Source organism: Salvelinus alpinus, chromosome 6 (genome assembly GCF_045679555.1).
Source record: "Salvelinus alpinus chromosome 6, SLU_Salpinus.1, whole genome shotgun sequence".
NCBI lineage: Eukaryota > Metazoa > Chordata > Actinopteri > Salmoniformes > Salmonidae > Salvelinus > Salvelinus alpinus.
Window position 1 is genome coordinate 92,721,562 of NC_092091.1, and position 25,526 is coordinate 92,747,087.

The 25,526-nt window shown below is 40.7% G+C and overlaps 3 protein-coding genes across 3 annotated transcripts in view; all 3 read left to right on the plus strand.

Annotated features, from left to right (window-relative positions):
• Window positions 1–1,529: 1,529 nt before the first annotated feature.
• LOC139577799 (NLR family CARD domain-containing protein 3-like) lies at window positions 1,530–7,999 on the plus strand. The gene is made up of 6 exons (XM_071404973.1): window positions 1,530–2,157; window positions 2,410–2,576; window positions 2,678–4,478; window positions 5,184–5,357; window positions 7,292–7,465; window positions 7,822–7,999. Exons 1-6 carry the CDS (start codon window positions 1,553–1,555, stop codon window positions 7,997–7,999), a joined length of 3,099 nt encoding a protein of 1,032 aa, XP_071261074.1. The 5' UTR covers window positions 1,530–1,552.
• A 6,390-nt stretch (window positions 8,000–14,389) lies between these two features.
• Window positions 14,390–25,526, plus strand: part of LOC139577789 (NACHT, LRR and PYD domains-containing protein 1 homolog) — a 127,366-nt gene continuing 116,229 nt past the window's right edge. The window contains exon 1 of the mRNA XM_071404963.1: window positions 14,390–14,793. The gene's annotated coding sequence lies outside the window, so the exon portion shown is untranslated. The remainder of the gene's footprint in view (window positions 14,794–25,526) is intronic.
• LOC139577787 (NACHT, LRR and PYD domains-containing protein 1 homolog) lies at window positions 15,725–24,954 on the plus strand. Its single transcript, XM_071404961.1, has 8 exons — window positions 15,725–16,203; window positions 16,336–16,550; window positions 16,733–16,992; window positions 17,150–17,278; window positions 17,433–17,565; window positions 17,651–17,671; window positions 23,988–24,270; window positions 24,823–24,954. The coding sequence occupies exons 1-8, from the start codon at window positions 16,055–16,057 to the stop codon at window positions 24,827–24,829; spliced, it is 1,197 nt and encodes a 398-aa protein (XP_071261062.1). The 5' UTR covers window positions 15,725–16,054; the 3' UTR covers window positions 24,830–24,954.

The following is a 25,526-nucleotide window of genomic DNA, read 5'->3' on the forward strand; positions in this document are numbered from 1 at the left end:
GCTATGAGGTATAGAGTAGTTGATATAGGCGATTGATAGCACATTATCGTGATTTGCTATCCGCGTGATCCCCAACACAGTCGACACTTTGCGTTGTTTCAATTCCCGAAAGAAGACGTGCATCGGAAATGTGTAAATCTGTCGCTAAAGAAACTAGTCCGTCTCGTCAAATCGGTCAAGTAAAAGTGACATGCAACAAATTGGCACATAAACGATGTAAATGTTGACTAAATCATGGTTCCCAAAAGTCGGTCCGGCTCTGAATTACCTGAATTTGAAACTCGTTGTCGTTCCAAAACGTTTTGCAACGGTTTGGTACGGTGTTCTCTAAGTAGTACACCCCAGCTCAACGATCAAACGTACTTGCCAGACAAACCAATGTTTCGATTTTTGGACATTTTCTTGCATAACAAAGCAATGCGTATCACCTTTTTAGGCAACTATTAAACCAGAACAAGAAACGATGGTGTGTAGGCTGTATTCTCTTAAAGGGTTAGGAAGAAATATCTGTCAGCTATTTTAACTTAAGCTCCCGAGTTGCGCAGCGGTCTAAAACACTGCATCACTACATAACCGGGTTCGATCGCGGGCTGTAACCGTCCGTGATCTGGAGACCCATAGGGCTGCGCACAATTTGGACCAGCGTCGTGCGGGTTAGGGGACTTAATGTTACATAAATATGAACGTATAATATACAAACCTATACGTGTTGAACGAGTCGACTGTGTTGAAATGGGAATTAGCCAACATTTTATAAGGAAGTAGAGAAATAACGGTCGAAGAAACATGTTTGAGGTTTGTAGCTTTTTACAATTTAATATAGAAAAGTGTTTGAGAACTTAGACTATTGTACAGAGAGGTGATTTGGGGGGTAAAACATCTGCAGAATTGTGAAGTAAATACAATACTGATTTCAACTTTCAAGAATAATCATTTTAGGCTTTTATGTTGATTCATATTGATTATCCTAATTAATATGTGATGTTATAGGCTATGAGGTATAGAGTTGTTGTTATAGGCGATTGATTGCACATTATAATGTCTACTACCGTCTTTCAATGTAAAGTAGATGTCTATAATGTATTTTAGTTGTGTGTGGAGCCCATGTAGACTAGCTGTTGTTATGGAGTCAGGGGATCCAACCAGGTAGACTAGCTGTTGTTATGGAGTCAGGGGATCCAACCAGGTAGACTAGCTGTTGTTATGGAGTCAGGGGATCCAACCAGGTAGACTAGCTGTTGTTATGGAGTCAGGGGATCCAAGTCAAATCAAAATAATAGCTTATTGGATTGTGTATGTTTAATAACATATTGGACAGTGTATGTTTAATAACATATTGGACTGTTTATGTTTAATAACATATTGGACTGTGTATGTTTAATAACATATTGGACTGTGTATGTTTGAATAGAATATGAAGTCGCTGATTGTACTCTTTGACCACAGATAGAAAAAGTGTTGTCATTGTTTATGGTTCTTCAACAATGTTCAGAAATATTGACTGTTCTGTTATTTCATATTGTAGCTGAGTGAGTTGTGACTTACATCTAAAATGAGTCTCTCTGGGGAGAGAGAGGAGGAGACCACTGCCTCTAAAATGAGTCTCTCTGGGGAGAGAGAGGAGGAGACCACTGCCTCTAAAATGAGTCTCTCTGGGGAGAGAGAGGAGGGGACCACTGCCTCTAAAATGAGTCTCTCTGGGGAGAGAGAAGAGGAGACCACTGCCTCTAAAACGAGTATCTCTGGGGAGAGAGAGGAGGAGACCACTGCCTCTAAAACGAGTATCTCTGGGGAGAGAGAGGAGACCACTGCCTCTAAAATGAGTCTCTCTGGGGAGAGAGAGGAGGACACCACTGCCTCTAAAATGAGTCTCTCTGGGGAGAGAGAGGAGGGGACCACTGCCTCTAAAATGAGTCTTTCTGGGGAGAGAGAGGAGGAGACCACTGCCTCTAAAACGAGTATCTCTGGGGAGAGAGAGGAGACCACTGCCTCTAAAATGAGTCTCTCTGGGGAGAGAGAGGAGGACACCACTGCCTCTAAAATGAGTCTCTCTGGGGAGAGAGAGGAGGGGACCACTGCCTCTAAAATGAGTCTCTCTGGGGAGAGAGAGGAGGGGACCACTGCCTCTAAAATTACTCAAGACACCAGTTCTAAGAGGTAAGAGATTAAATGTAAAATATACAGTTATCTTAAAGATATAAACTAAAGAGAAAAGTGTTCCCACATTACATAAACTGTAGGTCTACATCATTCATTTAAAAGGCCAACAATGGATTTACCAATTGCAGACTGTAGCTTTATAAAGCAACATCAGGATTTCTAGAGGTTCCACTATACAGTTGTTAAAATGAAGTAGATGAGGTATTGATGTAATATTGATGAGGTGATCTGTCTCCCTGTTTTGTTCAGTATCCAGAATCCCAGAGCAGAGTCACCTACAACCAGCCTGCTATCAGTGAAGAGTGATCAGCCACCTGCTTTCAGCCAGGAACCATTACCAGATGACAATAAGGAAGTGGAGAGTTTGGGCAGTGAGGATGCATTAAAGATCACACACAACCTTCTGGACAGAAGAAGTAAGACTGTGTTTCATTCAATATTACAAAGAACGGTACAAAGGCCCTTATAAAACACACAAACAAACTTATGAGTCCCAACTCTCATTGTTTTCCTACAGGTCAAACTCTGCTGACAGTCCAACAAGACATTAAGGCTAAACTGAAACACAAGTATCAACACATATCTGAAGGAATTGGACACCATGGAAACAAAAGTCTGTTCAAGGACATCTACACAGAGCTCTACATCACAGAGGGTGGAAGTGGAGGGCTCAATACTGAACATGAGGTTAGACAGATAGAGATGGCATCCAAGATACAAACTACACAAGAGACATCAATCAAATGCAATGACATCTGCAAGCCTTTACCTGGACAAGACAAACCTATCAGAACTGTGCTGACAAAAGGAATCGCTGGCATTGGAAAAACAGTCTCTGTGCAGAAGGTCATCCTTGACTGGGCAGAGGGAAAAGCAAATCAGGACGTTAATTTCATGTTTCCTCTTCCTTTCCGTGATCTGAACCTGAAAAAGGACCAATACAGTCTGATGCAACTTCTTTCCCACTACTTCCCAGAGCTGAAAGAGATTGACAGCATTGAAGATGGTGAAACCAAAACTGTTTTCATTTTTGATGGTCTGGATGAGTCTCGACTTCCTCTAGACTTCAAAAACAATGAGAAGTGCTGTGATGTCACGAAGCCAACCTCAGTGGACGTGCTGCTGACAAACCTCATCGAGGGGAATCTGCTTCCCTCTGCTCTCCTCTGGATAACCTCACGGCCTGCAGCAGCCAATCAGATCCCTCCTGAGTGTGTTGACCAGGTGACAGAGGTACGAGGGTTCAATGATCCACAGAAGGAGGAGTACTTCAGGAAGAAAATCACAGATCAGAATATGGCCAATGAAATCATCAAACACATGAAGACATCAAGGAGCCTCCACATCATGTGCCACATGCCAGTATTCTGTTGGATATCAGCCACTGTCCTTGAGATGATCCTGAAAGAGGCAGAGAAGGATGAAGTCCCCAAAACTCTGACCCAGATGTACTCACACTTCATACTCATCCAAATCATTGTGAAGAACAGGAAGTACAACAAAGCCACAGAGACAAACTCAAAGGAACTGTCTCAGTCAGACAAAGCGATGATCCTGAAACTGGCAAAGCTGGCTTTCCAACAGCTGCAGAAGGGCAACCTGATCTTCTATGAGGAGGACCTGAGAGAGTGTGGCCTTGATGTCACAGAGGCATCAGAGTACTCAGCATTGTGTACAGAGATCTTTAAAGAAGAATCTGGGCTGTACCAAGAGAAGGTCTACAGCTTTGTGCATCTGAGCATTCAGGAGTTTCTAGCAGCAGTGCATGCTTTAGAATCATGTCTGGACAAGAAGGAAAATGTTTTCTCCCCCACTAGTGATGATGAAGAGAAGGAGTCAATCCAGTTGTCTGACTTACACAGGAGCGCAGTGGACCAGGCCTTGAAGAGTGAGAATGGACACCTGGACCTGTTCCTCCGCTTCCTTCTGGGTCTCTCACTGGCGTCCAATCAGAATCTGTTAAGAGGCCTTCTGACACAGACAGGAAGTACAACACAGAGCAATGAGGAAATAGTTGAGAGAACAGTCAGGTACCTTTCAGACAAGATCAAAAGGGAATCCTCACCAGAAAGGATCATCAACTTGTTCCACTGTCTGAATGAACTTGGTGCCAACTCTCTAGTTGAAAACATGCAGACCTCCATGCGATCAGGAACTCTTTCAGAAACAGAGCTAAAACCTAACCAATGTTCAGCCCTGGCCTACCTGTTACTGATGTCAGAGGAGGTGCTGGAGGAGTTTGACCTGAAGACATACAACACATCAGAGAAAGGTTATCAGAGGTTGCAGCCGGTAGTGAAAACCTGCAAGAGAGCACTGTAAGTTCTGTTATTGAGTTGATGTTTACAGTATCATTATAATGAAGGATTTGTATATCTAACAGATTATCTCCTCTCTCCAGACTGGATCACTGTAAGCTCACATATACATTCTGTGAGACTCTGGCCTCAGCTCTGCAGACACCAAACTCCCCCCTGAGAGAACTGGACCTCAGCTACAATGACCTGGAAGACAGAGGAGTGGAGCTGCTCTGTGTTGGACTAACCAGTCCACTCTGCAACATACAGACACTAGTGTGAGTTAAATATCTTGACTGAGTTAGTATGTACTTAACATTGTTTAATCATGTCCTTCTGTTATTGTCTTAATGCATCTCATTATTCTTAAAGCTTTGCATATTTGACAGTGTATCGACATATCCCCTCTCTCCAGACTGGATGGCTGTAAACTCACTTATAAATCCTGTGAGACTCTGGCCTCAGCTCTGCAGACACCAAACTCCCCCCTGGGAGAACTGGACCTCAGCTACAATGACCTGGAAGACAGAGGAGTGGAGCTGCTCTGTGATGGACTAACCAGTCCACTCTGCAACATACAGACACTAGTGTGAGTTAAATATCTTGACTGAGTTAGTATGTATTTAACATTGGTTAATCATGTCCTTCTGTTATTGTCTTAATGCATCTCATTATTTTTAAAGCTTTGTATATTTAACAGTGTATCGACATATCCCCTCTCTCCAGACTGGATGGCTGTAAACTCACATATAAATCCTGTGAGACTGTGGCCTCAGCTCTGCAGACACCAAACTCCCCCCTGAGAGAACTGGACCTCAGCTACAATAACCTGGAAGACAGAGGAGTGGAGCTGCTCTGTGTTGGACTAACCAGTCCACTCTGCAACATACAGACACTAGTGTGAGTTAACTTTCTTCAGTATGAGTTATTATGTGGATGTTTTAAACCTGTTGAGGATAGAGGGCGCTATTTTCACTTTGGGGAAAAATCGTGCCCAATTTAAACTGCCTCGTACTCTATTCTTGCTCGTACAATATGCATATTATTATTACTATTGGATAGAAAACACTCTCAAGTTTCTAAAACCGTTTGAATTATATCTGTGAGTAAAACAGAACTCATTTTGCAGCAAACTTCCTGTCAGAAAGTGAAAAATCTGAAATCGAGGCTCTGTTCCAGGGCCTGCCTATCATTTTGCTTGAAATGTATGACTATACATGCACTTCATACGCCTTCCACTAGATGTCAATAGGCTGTGAGAGGTGAAATGGGGTTTCTAGGTATTTCTATGGTCAAAAGAGAGCGCTTTGAATGACATGACCCTCCGAATTCCTTTGTTCAGGAAGCGCATAAAGGTCACCAGTATTGGCTTCTGAAAATCATTCGCTATAGACGCCTAATATCTCCGGCTTTGATTTTATTTGATAAATGTGATAATATCATCGTAAAGTATGTTTTTTCAATATAGTTTTATCCGATTATTGAAATTTTTTCGGGAGTTTAGGCGTGTTGCGTTCTTTGCGTTTGGTGACGAAGGAGAGCTTAGCGCCACTTGGCTAGTTTTGCTTGCTCATTCGAGAGGGAAAAATGCCTTTCTGAAACCAAACAACGATTGTTCTGGACAAAGGACCCATTGTACAACATTCTGATGGAAGATCATCAAAAGTAGGACCCATTTATGATGTTATTTCATATATCTGTTGAACATGTTTACTTTTAGTTTGCGCCCAGATTTTGGGCACTCTCTCGCCATAACGTAAGCTGCATGTCGTAATGAAGTTATTTTTAGAATTCTAACACGGCGATTGCATTAATAACTAGTGTATCTATCATTTCCTATACAACATGTATTTTTTAGTAAAGTTTATGAATAGTTATTTGGTCAGAATAGGTGAGTGTCAGAAATATATCCGGACATTCTGGGAAAAAGATGCTAAGTTTTCACAATGTATAACCACGGATTTCAGCTCTAAATATGCACATTTTCGAACAAACCATATATGTATTGTGTAATATGATGTTATAGGACTGTCATCTGATGAAGTTTATGAAGGTTAGTGAAAAAATTTATATCTTTTGCTGGTTTATTCGCTATCGCTAATGTGCCTATTGTTATCGCTAACGTGCCTTGAATGAATGAATGCGGTTGTGTGGTAGGCTATTGTAGTAAGCTAATATAATGCTATATTGTGTTTTCGCTGTAAAACACTTAAAAAATCGGAAATATTAACTGGATTCACAAGATGTTTGTCTTTAATTTGCTGTACACCATGTATTTTTCAGAAATGTTTTATGATGAGTATTTAGGTATTTCACGTTGGTCTCTATAATTACTCTGGCTGCTTCGGTGCTATTTTTGATGGTAGCTGTGATGGTAGCTGCAATGTAAAACTGATTTATACCTCAAATATGCACATTTTTCGAACAAAAAATAGATTTATTGTATAACATGTTATAAGACTGTCATCTGATGAAGTTGTTTCTTGGTTAGTTTGGTTGGTTCTTGGTTAGTTTGCTTGGTTATGTGCAAGCTACCTGTGCTGTGAAAAATGTCTGTGCTTTTTTGTATTTGGTGGTGAGCTAACATAAATATACGTGGTGTTTTCGCTGTAAAACATTAAAAAAATCGGACATGTTGACTGGATTCACAAGATGTGTATCTTTCATTTGCTGTATTGGACTTGTTAATGTGTGAAAGTTAAATATTTCTAAAAAATATCTTTTGAATTTCGCGCTCTGCCTTTTCAGTGGAATGTGGGAGGAGTTCCGCTAGCGGAACCCCGGGGCTAGACAGGTTTAAACATGTGTTAATCATGTGCTCTTCTGCCCTCTAGGCTGGGTCAGTGTGGTCTGACAGAGGGTTGCTGTTCAGATCTGGCCTCAGTCCTGAGTTCACCCAACTCACAACTGAAACACCTGGAGCTGAGAGCCAATGACCTGCAGGACTCAGGAGTTACACTGCTGTCTTCTGGACTGGAGGATCCAGACTGTAAACTACACACTCTGGGGTAAGTACAGCTGTTTCAGTCAGGTCTGTACTGAGCTGAGTTACACTGCTGTCTGCTGGACTGGAGGATCCAGACTGTAAACTACACACACTGGGGTAAGTACAGCTGTTTCAGTCAGGTCGGTACTGAGCTGAGTTACACTGCTGTTTGCTGGACTGGAGGATCCCGACTGTAAACTACACTCACTGGGGTAAGTACAGCTGTTTCAGTCAGGTCTGTACTGAGCTTAGTAAAACAAATAGTCTGAAAATCTGATGTTTTATCACAATGCTTGTGTCATGGACAAATGTATGGGTTTCCTACAAGATGATTGACACCAGTACACCAACCTAGACAGCTGTTGTGTCTCTCTGTAGGCTGTCTGGCTGTCTGGTCACAGAGGAGGGCTGTGCTGCTCTGTCTTCAGCTCTGAGGTCAAACCCCTCCCACCTGAAAGAGCTGGACCTGAGCTACAATCACCCAGGAGACTCTGCAGGGGGACTGCTTTCAGCTGCTCTGGTGGATCCCACATATAAACTGATGAAGCTGAAGTAAGTCAGAATAGATGTCCTAATAGTGTGAGCAGCGGTTGTGTCATATGTAGTGTAGTAGGGTCAGTAACATGAGGGCATGATGGGAGAATTAAGAGGAAGTTTACCCAGCAGGCTTAGCACTCCATCACAGCATACATCATCACCACATGAATACTCTTCTTCTGCATCTCTGATATCCTGTTTGAATTGTACTCTGTTCTGTATGCAGTAGGTAGGATAGAATACCTGTATGTCTCTAGTAAGGAATTGTACTCCGTTCTGTATGGAGTAGGTAGTATAGAATACTTGTATGTCTCTAGTAATGAATTGTACTCCATTCTGTATGCAGTAGGTAGGATAGAATACCTGTATATCTCTAGTAATGAATTGTACTCCGTTCTGTATGCAGTAGGTAGTTTAGAATACTTGTATGTCTCTAGTAATGAATTGTACTCCGTTCTGTATGCAGTAGGTAGGATAGAATACCTGTATGTCTCTAGTAAGGAATTGTACTCCGTTCTGTATGCAGTAGGTAGTATAGAATACTTGTATGTCTCTAGTAATGAATTGTACTCCGTTCTGTATGCAGTAGGTAGGATAGAATACCTGTATATCTCTAGTAATGAATTGTACTCCGTTCTGTATGCAGTAGGTAGGATAGAATACCTGTATGTCTCTAGTAATGAATTGTACTCCGTTCTGTATGCAGTAGGTAGGATAGAATACCTGTATGTCTCTAGTAATGAACTTGGATAGTGCACCAGAACACAACAATATTGTTTAAATGTTGACTGCTTTATTAGGTCTTTGTCAGTCAATAACCTGTTTCTCCTACAGTGTGGATCATGGTGGAGAGTGCAGGCTGATATCAGGGCTGAGGAAATGTAAGTCTCTTCAATCCTAATTAACTGTGTATTCAGAACTATAGTAACATAGTAACTAATCAATACTTGTTCTGTACCTACAAAACAACATTTTATGTGAAGATGTGGTTTGATTATACTCTCCTTTTGTCTACAGATGCCTGTCATCTCACCCTGGACCCAAATACAGCAAACCCAAACCTGATACTGTCTGAGGGGAACAGGAAGGTGACATGGGTGGAAGAGAAGCAGCATTATGAAGACCCTCCAGACAGATTTGACTGTCATCCCCAAGTTCTCTGCAGAGAAGGCTTATCTGGATGTCGTTATTACTGGGAGGTGGAGATGGATGGTGACATGGCTGACATTGGTGTGGTGTACAAAGGAATAAACAGGAAGGGAGATGAGGATGACAGTAGAATTGGAGCCAATAGGAAGTCCTGGAGTTTATACTGCTATGATAGTGGTTATTTATTTTGCCAAGCTGGAGTCAACAGATCCATCTCTGGTCCTGTTCCTAACAGAGTTGGAGTGTTTCTGGACTGGTCAGCTGGTACTTTGTCCTTCTATATTGTGTCCTCCTCTGGTACACTGACACACCTTTACACAGAACACACCACATTCACTGAACCCCTCTATCCTGGGTTTGGGATTTCCTTCCTCAGTGACCCTGTGTCAGATAGATGACCAACACATTCAGAGGTGAGTCATATAGCAATGTTTTATTATTTGTTTTCCTCTGGAATCATTTCTATAATTAGATTATTAGTAGTGGTGTGTTTTAATGTGTTCTGTTAGACCTATAGTATGTTAGATTAGTAGTAGTAGTGTGGTTTAATGTGTTCTGTTGGACCTACAGACAGTTAGATTAGTAGTAGTAGTGGTGTGTTTCAATGTGTTCTGTTGGACCTACAGACAGTTAGATTAGTAGTAGTGGTGTGTTTTAATGTGTTCTGTTGGACCTACAGACAGTTAGATTAGTAGTAGTTATATTAGTAGTAGTTACAGTATATTAGTAGTATTGGTGTGTTTTAATGTGTTCTGTTGGACCTACAGTCAGTTAGATTAGTAGTAGTGGTGTGATTTAATGTGTTCTAGTGGACCTACAGACAGTTAGATTAGTAGTAGTGGTGTGTTTTAATGTGTTCTGTTGGACCTACAGACAGTTAGATTAGTAGTAGTGGTGTGTTTTAATGTGTTCTGTTGGACCTACAGACAGTTAGATTAGTAGTAGTGGTGTGTTTTAATGTGTTCTGTTGGACCTACAGACAGTTAGATTAGTAGTAGTGGTGTGTTTTAATGTGTTTTGTTGGACCTACAGACAGTTAGATTAGTAGAAGTGGTGTGTTTTAATGTGTTCTGTTGGACCTACAGACAGTTAGATTAGTAGTAGTGGTGTGTTTTAATGTGTTCTGTTGGACCTACAGACAGTTAGATTAGTAGTAGTGGTGTGTTTTAATGTGTTCTGGTGGACCTACAGACAGTTAGATTGGTAGTAGTGGTGTGTTTTAATGTGTTCTGTTGGACCTACAGACAGTTAGATTAGTAGTAGTTATATTAGTAGCAGTTATATTAGTAGTAGTTAGATTAGTAGTAGTGGTGTGTTTTAATGTGTGCTGTTGGACCTACAGACTGTTAGATTAGTAGTAGTGGTGTGTTTTAATGTGTTCTGTTGGACCTACAGACTGTTAGATTAGTAGTAGTGGTGTGTTTTAATGTGTTCTGTTGGACCGACAGACAGTTAGATTAGTAGTAGTGGTGTGATTTAATGTGTTCTAGTGGACCTATAGACAGTTCGATTAGAAGTAGTGGTTTGTTTTAATGTGTTCTGTTGGACCTACAGACAGTTAGATTAGTAGTAGTGGTGTGATTTAATGTGTTCTGTTGGACCTACAGACCGTTAGATTAGTAGTAGTGGTGTGTTTTAATGTGTTCTGTTGGACCTACAGACAGTTAGATTAGTAGTAGTGGTGTGTTTTAACTTCTAGTTCCTCCCAAACCCGGATCCGGGAGTACCCCCATCAGTAAAAAAGCTGACTAACATAGCCTAGCATAGCGTCACAAGTAAATACTAGCATCTAAATATCATTAAATCACAAGTCCAAGACACCAGATGAAAGATACACATCTTGTGAATCCAGCCATCATTTCTGATTTTTAAAATGTTTTACAGGGAAGACACAATATGTAAATCTATTAGCTAACCACGTTAGCAAAAGACACCACTTTTTTTACTCCACCAGTTTTTTACTCCATCAGTAGCTATCACAATTTCGACCAAATAAAGATATAAATAGCCACTAACCAAGAAACAACTTCATCAGATGACAGTCTGATAACATATTTATTGTATAGCATATGTTTTGTTAGAAAAATGTGCATATTTCAGGTATAAATCATAGTTTACCATTGCAGCCACCATCACAACTCTCACCAAAGCGACTAGAATAACTACAGAGAGCAACGTGTATTACCTAATTACTCATCATAAAACATTTCTTAAAAATACACAGCGTACAGCAATTGAAAGACACAGATCTTGTGAATCCAGACAATATTTCAGATTTTCTAAGTGTTTTACAGCGAAAACACAATATAGCGTTATATTAGCATACCACAATAGCAAACATCACAATAGCATTGATTCAAGCCAAACATAGCGATTACGTATAAACCACCAAAATATATTAATTTTTTCACTAACCTTCTCAGAATTCTTCAGATGACAGTCCTATAACATCATATTACACAATGCATATAGAGTTTGTTCGAAAATTTGCATATTTAGCGGCACAAATCGTGGTTATACAATGAGAAAAGTAGCCAAGCTGCAAAGAAAATGTCAGGAGAAATCTTGGGAAAGGCACCTATTCTAATCGAAAACTATTCATAAACTTGACTAAAAAATACAAGTTGGACAGCAAATGAAAGATAAATTAGTTCTTAATGCAATCGCTGGGTTAGATTTTTAAAATTAACGTTACTTCAAGCATACAGCGTGCGCTAAAGCGAGACCGCACCGAAATTCATGGCGGAAATATTATTTAACATTTGTCAACATAAGTACGAATTAACAGCATAAAGACTGCTTACTATTAGCTGAGCTTCCATCAGAATCTTGGGCAAGGTGTCCTTTCTCCAGAACAATCGTCTTTGGGTTGAAAGATGTCCTCTTGTCCGGTCGAAATAGCCGCTAATGTTAGCCACCAACTGGAGAGGTGTCCAACTCGTGAAAGCGCATGACAAAGAAATCCCAGAAAATCGCAATAAACTGCTATAAACTGCTATAAGTCGGTTTAAATTAACTACCTTATGATGTCTTTAACACCTATAACGAATAAAAACATGACCGGAGATATAGAACTACTAAAACGAAAGCGTTTGCAGGACGCCATTGTGATGTCTTCTTGCGCCAGGCGCACCGTTGAAAAGGACGGTACTTCCGTTCCACGGTCTTATATAAGGTCCCAGATTGCGCAATCCACTCCATTCAAATTCTCCCCGCTTACTGACATCTAGAGGAAGACGTATGCAGTGCATGTAGCCCGATGGCTTACATGGGGACTTATAAACTGACCTAAGAACAGGGACCTCGATTTCTGAAATCTCACTCCCTGACAGGAAATGTGCTGCAGAATGAGTTCTGTTTCACTCAGAGAAATAATTCAAACGGTTTTAGAAACTAGAGAGTGTTTCCTATCCAATAGTAATAATAATATGCATATTGTATGAGCAAGAATTGAGTACGAGGCAGTTTAATTTGGGAACTCATTTTTACTAAGTCGAAATGGCGCCCCCATAGGCTCAAGAAGTTAACCTGTTATGGCTGCAGGGCGGTGCCGGTACACTTATGACAACAGCCCGTCCAAGTGCAGGGCGCGAAATTCAAAAGATATTTTTTAGAAATATTTAACTTTCACACATTAACAAGTCCAATACAGCAAATGAAAGATAAACATCTTGTGAATCCAGCCAACATGTCCGATTTTTATAATGTTTTACAGCGAAAACACCACGTATATTTATGTTAGCTCACCACCAAATACAAAAAAGGACAGACATTTTTCACAGCACAGGTAGCATGCACAAAACCAACCTAACTAACCAAGAACCAACCAAACTAACCAAGAAACAACTTCATCAGATGACAGTCTTATAACGTGTTATACAATAAATCTATGTTTTGTTCGAAAAATGTGCATATTTGAGGTATAAATCAGTTTTACATTGCAGCTACCATCACAGCTACCGTCACAAATAGCACCGAAGCAGCCAGAGTAATTACAGACACCAACGTCAAATACCTAAATACTCATCATAAAACATTTCTGAAAAATACATGGTGTACAGCAAATTAAAGACAAACATCTTGTGAATCCAGCCAATATTTCCGATTTCTTAAGTGTTTTACAACGAAAACACAATATAGCATTATATTAGCTTACCACAATAGCCAGAAACACAAGCCATTTACCAGCAGCAAAAGTTAGCGATCGTAGCAAACCAGCAAAAGATATATAATTTTTGACTAACCTTGATAAGCTTCATCAGAAGACAGTCCTATAACATCAGGTTATACATACACTTGTGTTTTGTTCGAAAATGTGCATATTTAGAGCTGAAATCAGTGGTTATACATTGTGCTAACGTAGCATCTTTTTCCCAGAATGTCCGGATATTTTTATGACACTCACCTATTCTGACCAAATAACTATTCATAAACGTTACTAAAAAATACATGTTGTATAGGAAATGATAGATACACTAGTTCTTAATGCAATCGCCGTGTTAGAATTCTAAAAATAACTTCATTACGACATCCAGCTTACGTTATAGCGAGAGAGTGCCCAAAATCTGGGCGCAAACTATTAGTAAACATGTTCCGACAGATATATGAAATAGCATCATAAATGGGTCCTACTTTTGTTGAGCTTCCATCAGAATGTTGTACAAGGGGTCCTTTGTCGGGAACAATCGTTGTTTGGTTTTAGAACGGCCTTTTTCCCTCTCGATTTAGCAACTTGCCAAGTGGCACGAATCTCTCCATCGTCAACAAACGGAAGAGAGCGGAACACGGCAAAACTCCCGAAAAAAATTCAATAATCTGATTAAACTATATTGAAAAAACATACTTTACGATGATATTGTCACATGTATCAAATAAAATCAAAGCCGGAGATATTAGTCGTCCATAACGTCAGCTTATCAGAAGGCAAATCCAGGTCCCTCCTCGCACTCTCCAGAAAACAGGAAACTGGTGACACGTCATGCCAAGAGCTATGATTCGAGTCCAGATCAAGTTACACACTCAATTTCTTCTCTCACTACTTGTCGACATCTAGTGGAAGACGTATGAAGTGCATCTAAACTAATAAATATCAAGGACTTTAATAGGCAGCCCCTAGAACAGTGCATAGATTTCAGATTTTCCACTTCCTGTCAGGAAGTTTGCTGCAAAAGGAGTTCTGTTTTACTCACAGATATAATTCAAACGGTTTCAGAAACTAGAGAGTGTTTTCTATCTAATAGTAATAATAATATGCATATTGTACGAGCAAGAATTGAGTACGAGGCCGTTTAAATTGGGCACGATTTTCCCCCAAAGTGAAAACAGCGCCCTCTGTCCTCAACAGGTTAATCAGTCTATCCTTCTGCTTTACCAACACCAGAGACCATGGTGGAGAGTGTTGGATCAAGCCTGGACCTGAGGACACCATAGACCATGGTGGAGAGTGTTGGATCAAGCCTGGACCTGAGAACACCAGAGACCATGGTGGAGATAGTTGTGTCAAGCCTGGACCTGAGAACACCAGAGACCATGGTGGAGAGAGTTGGATCAAGCCTGGACCTGAGAACACCAGAGACCATGGTGGAGAGTGTTGGATCAAGCCTGGACCTGAGAACACCAGAGACCATGGTGGAGAGTGTTGGATCAAGCCTGGACCTGAGAAATGTGAGTGTTAACTGATTTTAATTGTTTTTAAAGGAAAATAGTTGTTAAGCGTTCATTATTCACAATCATGCTCTATTTTGTCTAAACAGACTTAAAGGTAGAGTCAGCAATATGACGTAGAAGCACAAAGTAAACAGCATAGTGGGTCAATTTCTACAACAACTGAGAGCGTTGGAGCACAAGGCTAAACTTCTCCGCTGTAAGAGAGTGAAGAGAACCCTTGCACATGGGCAGATACTGTGTGTGACTGTGTGAGAGAGAAGTCAGGCATCTTGCTCATCACAATATCTGTGGTGCTGCTCGTACATCATCATTTAGCTGACTCTACCTTTAAGCTCTCATCCTAGGATCTACCAGAAATCAGATTCCCAACATCTACAAAATATGGACCAGAACGATGTTGTTTCCTGCTTCCACAAACATTAATTAATATAACACTTATGTCAGATTATGGTATGCTAATGAGTGTACATTCTGAGACTGTTGCTCACTGATATTCATTTTTATTACAAGTCTATTTAATAATTATTAATTCATTATTCGACAATATTGTCCATTTTAAATAACAACTACTTTTGACTTTAGGGATTCCTCAGAGTTGTAAGACCTGTGTGACCATGTTGAGGTAAGTCATAATGACAATTCTTACTTTTACATATCTGCAGGAGTCAGGCACAGTCTCAAAGCCAGGTGTGTACCAACCAACCATTCATACTGGGATATAGGCAGTCCTGTGTTCTGCTTTAGTAATATAGACACAGTCTCAAAGCCAGGTGTGTACTGACCAACCATTCATACTGGGATATAGACAGTCCTGTGTTCTGCTTTAGTAATATCAACACAGTCTCAAAGCCAGGTATGTCCTGACCAACCATTCATACTGGGATATAGACAGTCCTGTGTTCTGCTTTAGTAATATAAACACAGTCTCAAAGCCAGGTGTGTCCTGACCAACCATTCATACTGGGATATAGACAGTCCTGTGTTCTGCTTTAGTAATATAAACACTGTCTCAAAGCCAGGTGTGTACTGATCAACCATTCATACTGGGATATAGACAGTCCTGTGTTCTGCTTGTAGGCATGCAGGATTTTAGCTGTTGTCATATTTTGTCATTAGACAGTTTAATTGATAATTCACCAGCATTCCATGTAACATTGAATAAATACATTAGATTAGTTACTAATGGGCCAGTTTCCCAGACACAGATTAAGTCTAGTCCTGGACCTTAAAGAACTTTCTATTGAAACTTCCATTGAGCATGCTTTTTAGTCCAGCACTAGACTCAATCTGTGTCCAGAAAACAAGCCCCATATGTGTTACTGACATGCTTGTCCTTGTCCAGGACTCCACACACTGGCTTCCGATTGAACCCTTGACTTCCACTGTCCAGGGAGTGACAATGTTCAGGTAAAATAACTACTTTTAACATTTCATTCCACCTGCTAGTGTATTTCCCCATTACCTTTGGGAATAGTCTTCTAATCCAATCTCTCCGTTTGACCATTGACCCTCCCTACCATATCTTGATGTTGCCCTCAGACACAGGACACCCAAAGGGAGTTATGAGTGCACAGTGTCTGGGCTCCGCTGGCTGTGTGAGAGAGATGTCATTCTGAAGTATCACTTCAGGAACTGGGAACCCTACAGTCAACTTCTGAAATACATGCAGTACACACAAGGTGGTCCATTGCTGGACATCACTATGGAGTTAGGTGAACTGGAGGAAGTTCATCTGCCACACTGTGTCTGTTTAGGTAAAACCATATAGAAATAGTATTCAGAAAGACATTTCCATGTAACTGAGTTTCACTTCCTGAATGAATGAACTATTCTGGGAGTTTGAGTTTACTGTGATCTGGTACTGCATATTCTTTGTGTTTTAGTTGGATGAATAATGCAATATTTGTCTTTCTCTCCTTTGTATTGTGTTGTTCAGGGACTAACCTTTCCCTGAGGAATGAGATGAAGATTCTTCATGTAGAGGAACATGGAGTGTCTTTAGAGGAAGTGCATGAGGTCACCAGATTCCATGCTAAGATTCTCCATCCCAAGTTCTCAGCTATCTCTGTTATACTGAACTATATCCTTTCTTGGAACGTAGATGTCCACTGTGAGCTGATGCTCTATCTGACAGTGATGAAGGAAACACTAATTCCACGCCTATACCTGTTCCCCAGTAACCCCAGCCAAATACAGGTGAGGGACCATTATTATAGAGATGAGCTTAACTAAACAGTGGTGCAGTTTATGTTGACACTCATTAAATGTAGATAAGTGTGTTGCTAGTTTTCTGAATAATGTTTGAACAAGACTATACATTGACTGGCTGGGTATTTCATGCCTCGTTTCACAGGCTGTGGAACAACAGGAATCAAAGTTTCAAGGGTCTAAAAGGTCTCCCATCACAAGACCAGAGCAGTCCTTCAAACTGAATAGTTACTTCAGACTGAACATTCCCTGTTCTACCTCCATCAATCCACCGGTACAGTTTCAGTAGACTAAGAACATGAATCTGACATTTCAGTCACAGTTCTATCCATTGCTCTCTCTCTCTCACTCTCAATTCAATTCAAATGGCTTTATTTGCATGGGAAACATGTTTACATTGCTAAAGCAGTCTCTCCATCTCCCTCCAGAGGATTCATCTCATACATAGAGACACCACACCAAGCTTTTTCAGGGCGGTTGTGAAAATGACAGGGATTGACATTGAGATGGAGTTATTCAGTGGTGATGAGAGGATAGTATGGACAGAAATAGTATCACGAGGTAGGAGCATATGTCAATCATCACTTTGTACTTTTGTACCAGATGCTATTTAGAGTGAAATAACCTCATGTTGTTTATCTTTCAGATGAATACTATCAGAACCAAGGTAAGACCCAGATGCAGACTGTCCAAGTAGCAGTGTTTATTGTAACAGGGGCAGGCAAAGACAGGTCAAGGCAGGCGGGGGTCAGTAAACCAGAGGTGGGTTAAAGGTACAGGTCGGCAGGCAGGCTCAGGGACAGGGGCAGCCAGAGTGGTCAGGCAGGCGGGCTCAGAGTCAGGACAGGCAAGGGTCAAAACCGGGAAGACAGGAAATGAGAGACTGGGGAAAAAACAGGAGCTGAGACACAACACTGGTTGCCTCGAACAAACAAGACAAACTGTCAACAGACAAACAGAGAACACAGGAATAAGTACACAGGGGGTAATGGGGAGATGGGTGATACCTGGAGGGGGGTGGAGACAATCACAAAGACAGGTGAAACAGATCAGGGTGTGACAGAATACGTCACTGACACCCATTCAACAAGTAAGTAAACATGAGAGTTACAATGCATTCGGAAAGTATTCAGACCCCTTGACATTTCCACATTTTCTTATGTTACAGCCTTGTTCTAAAATGGATACAATTGTTTTTTCCCCTCATCAATCTACACACAATACCCCATAATGACAAAGCAAAAATAGGTTTAGACATTTTTGCAAATGTATTAAAAATAAAAAACGATCACATTTACATACATGAAGGGAACATTTGGACATTTGCCGAATGGTTAGTGAGAAACACCATATGGCAAATGTACGGTCCCTTACTAGATGTCCGCCAACGTTTGTAAAATTCGTGGACGGCGGTGTGCCGTGCACGGGGGCCAGATCTTTCAGGAAGTCATCGAATGAAGTCTCTCGGACATTCGGTTTCCGTTTGATAAAATTTTCAAATTTTGGTCGTTTTTTTCGCTGTCCCGGTATATCCCACCAGAGGGTGAATGGAATCATATTGCAAATGTACTAAACATCACCAATCATGACATGGCCTTTTCTCCTAAACGGAAAATATTTTGAAGACGAAACTTGGTGAGCATAGGTTTGGCATAATGGGCAGTTGGCCCCGAACAAGATGGCATCGAGGCCTCAACGCTTCTTGAGTTATGGCCATTTTTCTGGGATTAAAGGTCAAAAATTAAAATAGAGCGCTAATTTGACCGCTTTACGTCAAAGTACATAAACCTACGGTGTCAGGAAAAAAAGAACCAGCCATTTATCTATCGTAATTTAAGAGAAATCGTACATTGTACAATTGGTGATGTTCACAAAAATGAGTTATTTTCCCAAAAAAGTTACAGATCCAGTTGCAGCGTGTTCAGACGAACATTTTTTAAGTGGGTTTTGGAGCTCTGCGAGAATTCTGTGATTTTCTGTGATTGTCTGAAATAACACACACTCATTTAACCCTCTGTAAATAAACCTTAACATAAAGACTTAAAACTCAGGATTCTATAAAAGCCTACCATAAGGAGGATATGTCTTTACTTTTAGCTTCCTGTGCCAACCGGGAAGTGCCATAATTGGTGTCAAATGTGCTGTTTAGAAGGGTTAAAAAAGTAAAATCTTTCCAAAACTTCATATGTGTGATTAGGCAACCCTCATGAACTCTAAATCAGTCATTCATCCCATCAGATTTCCAAGAAAAACTCACACACCCACACAGAAAGGATGGAGTGACACACTGTGGGGCTTAGAGACAGACAGTGCCTGCAATTGTAACTTTTGTTCGAACTATTAAAGAACCGTTAGACTTAGAGCTCTGAAACTTTAGAAACCTGTTATAGAGCTCAGGTCGATAGTGTACGGTGAGTTATGTTGCTCTAGAAGGTTCTCAGACCGAGAAACAGCCTCGTACATTTGCAATAACTTCAATTAATATGGACCATTACGAAAATGACGACATTTATAAAAGTCCCAGAGTTGCAAGACTAGGTGCATTGCCCATAGAGACGGACCCCAACGTTTTTGTCCGATAGCTCATTCAAGGACCCCATAGGAAGGCATGGAAAAAATTGGTGCTGAAAATCCACCTAAGGTCTTGCTTGGGCACCAAATAACCTATCGAGCCGAAACTTGGGATTAAAGGTCGCCTCACATAGGCCTACACATAATGTCAGAACTGGACCCGCAGCTGGAACGTAACAATGTGTTATATGTTTTTATTATGGTTTAAATAGAAGGCTCTGTGAATTTTGGGCCTGCTCTGAAATATGTGATAATTGGTTTCTAAATGAGTTGGAAAAAGTGGGTGTGGTGTCAGTTTGTATCAGTTTGGTGGCTGAAAATATCTAATTGACTGATGGACACTGACTTGCTAGTTGACTTTTGTACATTTTGCAATATGTTTAAACAGTGAGGTACCATCACTAAAATTACATTCTGAAATCAACACCAACGAGCGATGGAGAGGAACCAGAATCACTGCCCGGCCATCCCGAGTTCATTGCCCAGTCAATTTCACATTGCTGCAGGAGTTTTGAGCATGTCAAATTCGTGATGGTATATGCCCATTGAAACATATTGCAAATGCACAGTACATTTGCAATATGATTCAACAGTGAAAAAGCATCACCAAATGGACATGATGAAATCAATACAACGAGTGATGGAGAGGAACCACTATCACTGCCCGGCCATCCCGAGTTCTTCAGGCCAGTCAATTTAGCATTTCTGCAGGAGTTTTGAGCATATCAAATTCGTGATGGTAAATGCCCATTGAAACATATTGCAAATGCACAGTACATTTGCAATATGATTCAACAGTGAAAAAACATCACCAAATGGACATGTTGAAATCAACACAACGAGCGATTGAGAGGAACCACTATCACTGCCCGGCCATCCCGAGTTCATCAGGCCAGTCAATTTTGCATTTCTGCAGTATTTTAGGCTAAGTTTCATGTTTTGGGTTACAAGGCATGATTTTCAATACAGTTTTAAATGCTTTTAGGGGGCATCCAGACTTCCATGCCCGCTATGGGAGCACTATACTATGGCCCAAAGTCAATGGGGGCCAGCCTGAGTGATTTATGGAGGTTTTAAAAATGGATGTCTGTACATTTGCAATATGATTCAACAGTGAAAAAACATCTCCAAATGGACATGATGAAATCAACACAACGAGCGATGGAGTGGAACCACTATCACTGCCCGGCCATCCCGAGTTCATCGGGTCATTCACTTTTGCATTTCTGCAGTATTTTTGAGCATGTTAAATTCGTGATGGTAAATGCCCATTGAAACATATTGCAAATGGACAGCCGTGCACCTGGTGATTACAATTTCTTTAGTTGGGAGCAAGAAGTCAATGGTTGGGTAGGGAGCACCCCCCACCCGTGCCCATCCAATAGGGGGTGCCCCTTGTCATTTTGGATGTTTAAAAAAATATATAAATATATTTTCGACTTTTGACTTCCTATGAAATCATATTGCAAATGTACAAAACATGTGCCTTATGGACCAGTAAAAAAAGAATAATAATGATGATAATAAAATTTGACAAAAGTATGTTCATACAGTTCTTATACATGTGTAATTGACATAAAAATCAAAAGAATTTCGAGAAACGTTCCAGAAAGCACTTTTTTAATGGGGTCTTGACTTGTGTTACATTTGCAATATGAAGAATTACGGTAAAGCGCACTCGCCATCTATTGGATTTTTGCAGTGTAACACTTGGCATTTGCCATATGGCATTTGCAATCAGTTTTGAATGAAACGACGCCGAATTGAGTGGTATTGTACATCGTGTATATGTTTCGTACGGTGCCAATAACTTCCCATTCATTTTTGTCCATTTCAGGGGGGTGTTTCCTTACATAAGTATTCCGACCCTTTACTCAGTACTTTGTTGAAGCACCTTTGGCAGCGATTACAGCCTAGAAAATTCTTGGGTATGACGCTACAAGCTTGGCACACCTGTATTTGGGAAGTGTTTTTCCATTCTTCTCTGCAGATCCGTTCAAGCTCTGTCAGGTTGGATGGGGAGCATTTCTGCACAGCTATTTTAAGGTCTCTCCAGAGATGTTGGATTGGGTTCAAGTCCGGGCCCTGGCTGGGCCTCTTATGGACATTCAGAGACTTGTCCCGAAGCCACTCCTGCGTTGTCTTGTCTGTGTGCTTTGGGTTGTTGTCCTGCTGGAAGGTGAACCTTCGCCCCAGTCTGAGGTCCTGAGCACTCTGGAGCAGGATTTCATCAAGGATCTCTTTGAACGTTCATCTTTCCCTCAATCCTGACTAGTCTCCCAGTCCCTGCTGCTGAAAAACATCCCCACAGCATGACGCTGCCACCACCATGCTTCACTGTAGGGATGGTGCCAGGTTTCTTCCAGACGTGACACTTGGCAGTCAGGCCAAAGAGTTCAATCTTGGTTTCATCAGACCAGAGAATCTTGTTTCTCATGATATGAGAGTCTTTAGGTGCCTTTTGGCAAACTCCAAGCAGGCTGTCATCTGCCGTTTACTGAGGAGTGGCTTCAGTCTGCCCACTCTACTATAAAGGCCTGATTGGTGGAGTCCTGCTGAGATGGCTGTCCTTTTGGAAGGTTCCCCCATCTCCACAGAGGAACTCTGGAGCTCTGTCAGAGTGACCATCAGGTTCTTGGTCACATCCCCGACCAAGGCTCTTCTCCCCCAATTGCTCAGTTCGGCCGGGGTCGGCCAGCTCTAAGAAGAGTCTTGGTGGTTCCAAACTCCTTCCATTTAAGAATGATGGAGGCCACTGTGTTCTTAGGGACCTTCAATGCTGCAGACATTTTTTTATACCCTTCCCCAGATCTGTGCCTCAACACAATCCTATATCAGACCTCTATGGACAATTCCTGAGACCTCATGGCTTGGTTTTTTCTCTGACATGCACTGTCAACTGTGGGACCTTATATAGACAGGTGTGTGCCTTTCCAAATCATGTCCAATCAATTGAATTTACCACAGGTGGACTCCAATCAAGTTGTAGAAACATTTTAAGGATGATTAATGGAAACAGGATGCAACTGAGCTAAATTTCGAGTCTCATAGCAAACGGTCTGAATACTTATGTAAATAAGGAATTTCTGTTTCTTATTTTTTATACATTTGCAAAAAATGTCTACACCTGTTTTCGCTTTGTCATTATGGGGTATTGTGATGTCGTTATGGGGTATTGTGATGTCATTATGGGGTATGTTGATGTCGTTATGGGGCATTGTTTGTTGATGTTTTTATTTACTAGGCAAGTCAGTTAACTTTTCTGCGCTAAGGATACCGAATACGGGTTCACTTTCCTAAACAACCGCTGAATTGCAGGGAGCCAAATTCAAAAATATTTATAAAAATATTTATAATCATGCAATCATAAGTGAAATATACCAAAACACAGCTTAGCTTGTTGTTAATCCACCTATCGTGTCAGATTTTGAAAATATATTTTACAGCAAAAGAAATCCAAGCTTTTCTGAGTGTAGCTTTCAATGCTATAACAGCTTAGCCTTATATTAGCTTGGTTAGCTTGGTCACGAAAGTTAGAAAAGCAATAAAATGAATCGCTTACCTTTGATAATCTTCGGGTGTTTCCACTCACGAGACTCCCAGTTACACAACAAATGTTATTTTTGTTCGATAAATATTACTTTTATCACAAAAAAACGCCATTTGGGTTGCGCATTATTTTGAGAAAACAAAAGCCGTGTTCCGTTCGACAAATCCCCAAAAGTATCCGAAATGGCCGTAGAAACATTTCAAATGTTTTTTATAATCAAAATTCAGGTTGTCTTTAACAAACATAATCGATAATATTTCAACCGGAGCATAACCTATTCATTACGAGAGAAAAGGAAAATGGTGAGCTCCTCCCGCGCGCGCAGGAAATATTCAGAGGACACCTGACCTCTTTTGAAACATCTCGCTCATTTGTCAAAATAAAAGCCTGAAACTATGTCTAAAGCCTGGTCACAGCCTGAGGAAGCCATTGGAAAAAGAATCTGGTTGATACCCCTTTAAAAAAAAAAAACATCCCTGGTCTTTGTGTATAGTTTAATCCCACTATATAACACAACAGAGAAATCCAAGGGGTATGAACACTTTTGCAAGGCTCTGTATGTTATGTAGAATAGACAATCGTGTCAGCCAGGGTAGGCGTCAATTCCAAATAAGTCAGTCAATTCAGGAAGTAAACTGAAATTCCAATTCAATAACTGGAAAAGGGCATCTATTTTCAATGACTAGTGGGAAGGAAAAAATGTGTTTAAATTGACTGACTTGAATATGAATTGACTACAACCCTGGAGTCAGCTCTATACAAGAAATGACTATCAGAGGAATGATAACTAGAGAGACTGTTAGATGTAGAAACAGCTGCTGTTCACCCTAAAGACATATTCATTTAATTCACCTCCCTTCAGCATTAACACTCCCTGGGATTCCTGCTGAGGAGTTTCTGAAGAAACACAGGGCTAAACTCATTCAGGGAGTCAAAAATCCAATGCCGATAGCAGATGTTCTGCGGTCAAAGGACATGATTGGTGATGAAGAGTACTCCAGAATAACAGCTGAAACAACTGAACAGGAGCGAATGAGAGAACTACTGAATGCAGTTCTCCCTAAAGGACCAGAAGTGATGGGAGCTTGTCTCAAAGCTCTCAGTGAACATGAACACCATCTTGTTAAGTACTTGAGTGAATCTAGGTAAGACCGTTTTCTTTTCTCCCTCCCTTGAATATGTGGAATGATTAAATATAGGTCAAATAAAAACATAGCTACCCAGATCAGAGAAAGTCTTTTTCAGAATGGAAGCATGTTTTTGTGTTGCTGCCTGTGATAAATGTATCTTATTATAGTTCTATCATAGGACCATCATCACATCATTATCTCAGGTGTATCATAGGAACCATCATCACATCGTTATCTCAGGTGTATCATAGGACCATCATCACATCATTATCTCAGGTGTATCATAGGAGCATCATCACATCCTTATCTCAAGTGTATCATAGGACCATCATCACATCCTTATCTCAGGTGTATCATAGGACCATCATCACATCATTATCTCAGGTGTATCATAGGACCATCATCACATCATTATCTCTGGTGTATCATAGGACCATCATCACATCATTATCTCAGGTGTATCATAGGACCATCATCACATCCTTATCTCAGGTGTATCTCACTCCTCATTCTTCTCCATACTTTCTGATCTCTCTCTTCCCTTCTCCTCCATCATCTGTCTTGTAGCACCTAATCTGAAGATGCTGAGGCCTGTCTCCTAGTCTGTGGACAAAGACACTTCTCCACCTAATCTGAAGATGCTGAGGCCTGTCTCCTAGTCTGTGGACAAAGACACTTAACTTCTTGCAACTATAGGGGGTGCTGTTCCGCATTAGCATATTTGTGTCTCCAAATTAAACTGCCTCGTGCTAAATTCTTGATCGTACAATATGCATATTATTGTTATTATTGGATAGAAAACACCTTCTAGTTTCTATAGAAGTTGGAATTTTGTCTCTGAGTGGTACAGAACAATTTCTACAGCACTTTTCATGACAGGGTTCAGATTTCAGAAATTTTTACCCCTGATCTGGGGTCTGTTTTTAAGGCGACAGTGAATGCTATGAAGAAACCGACACTGCCTACGTCTTCCTCTGGGTGTCTGTACGTCATCGCGTTTTGAATGAAATCGATGGGACATTCACAGCCATTATAAAACCACAAAATGTTTAGGGACCGCCCTTTCTCGTCGTGCGCCTGAAGCGTGAAGGCCATCGGACTTGCCTCGTTCCAAATCGTTTTCTAACCAGCAATATTTCTCCGGTCATGTTTTCAGTCGTTATAGTTGTTAAAAACATCATAATGTAGTTAATTTGAACCGTTTTATAGCAATTTATATCCGTTTAGTGCGATTTTGAGGAATTTCTTTGTTGTGCACTCTGAAAGTTTGG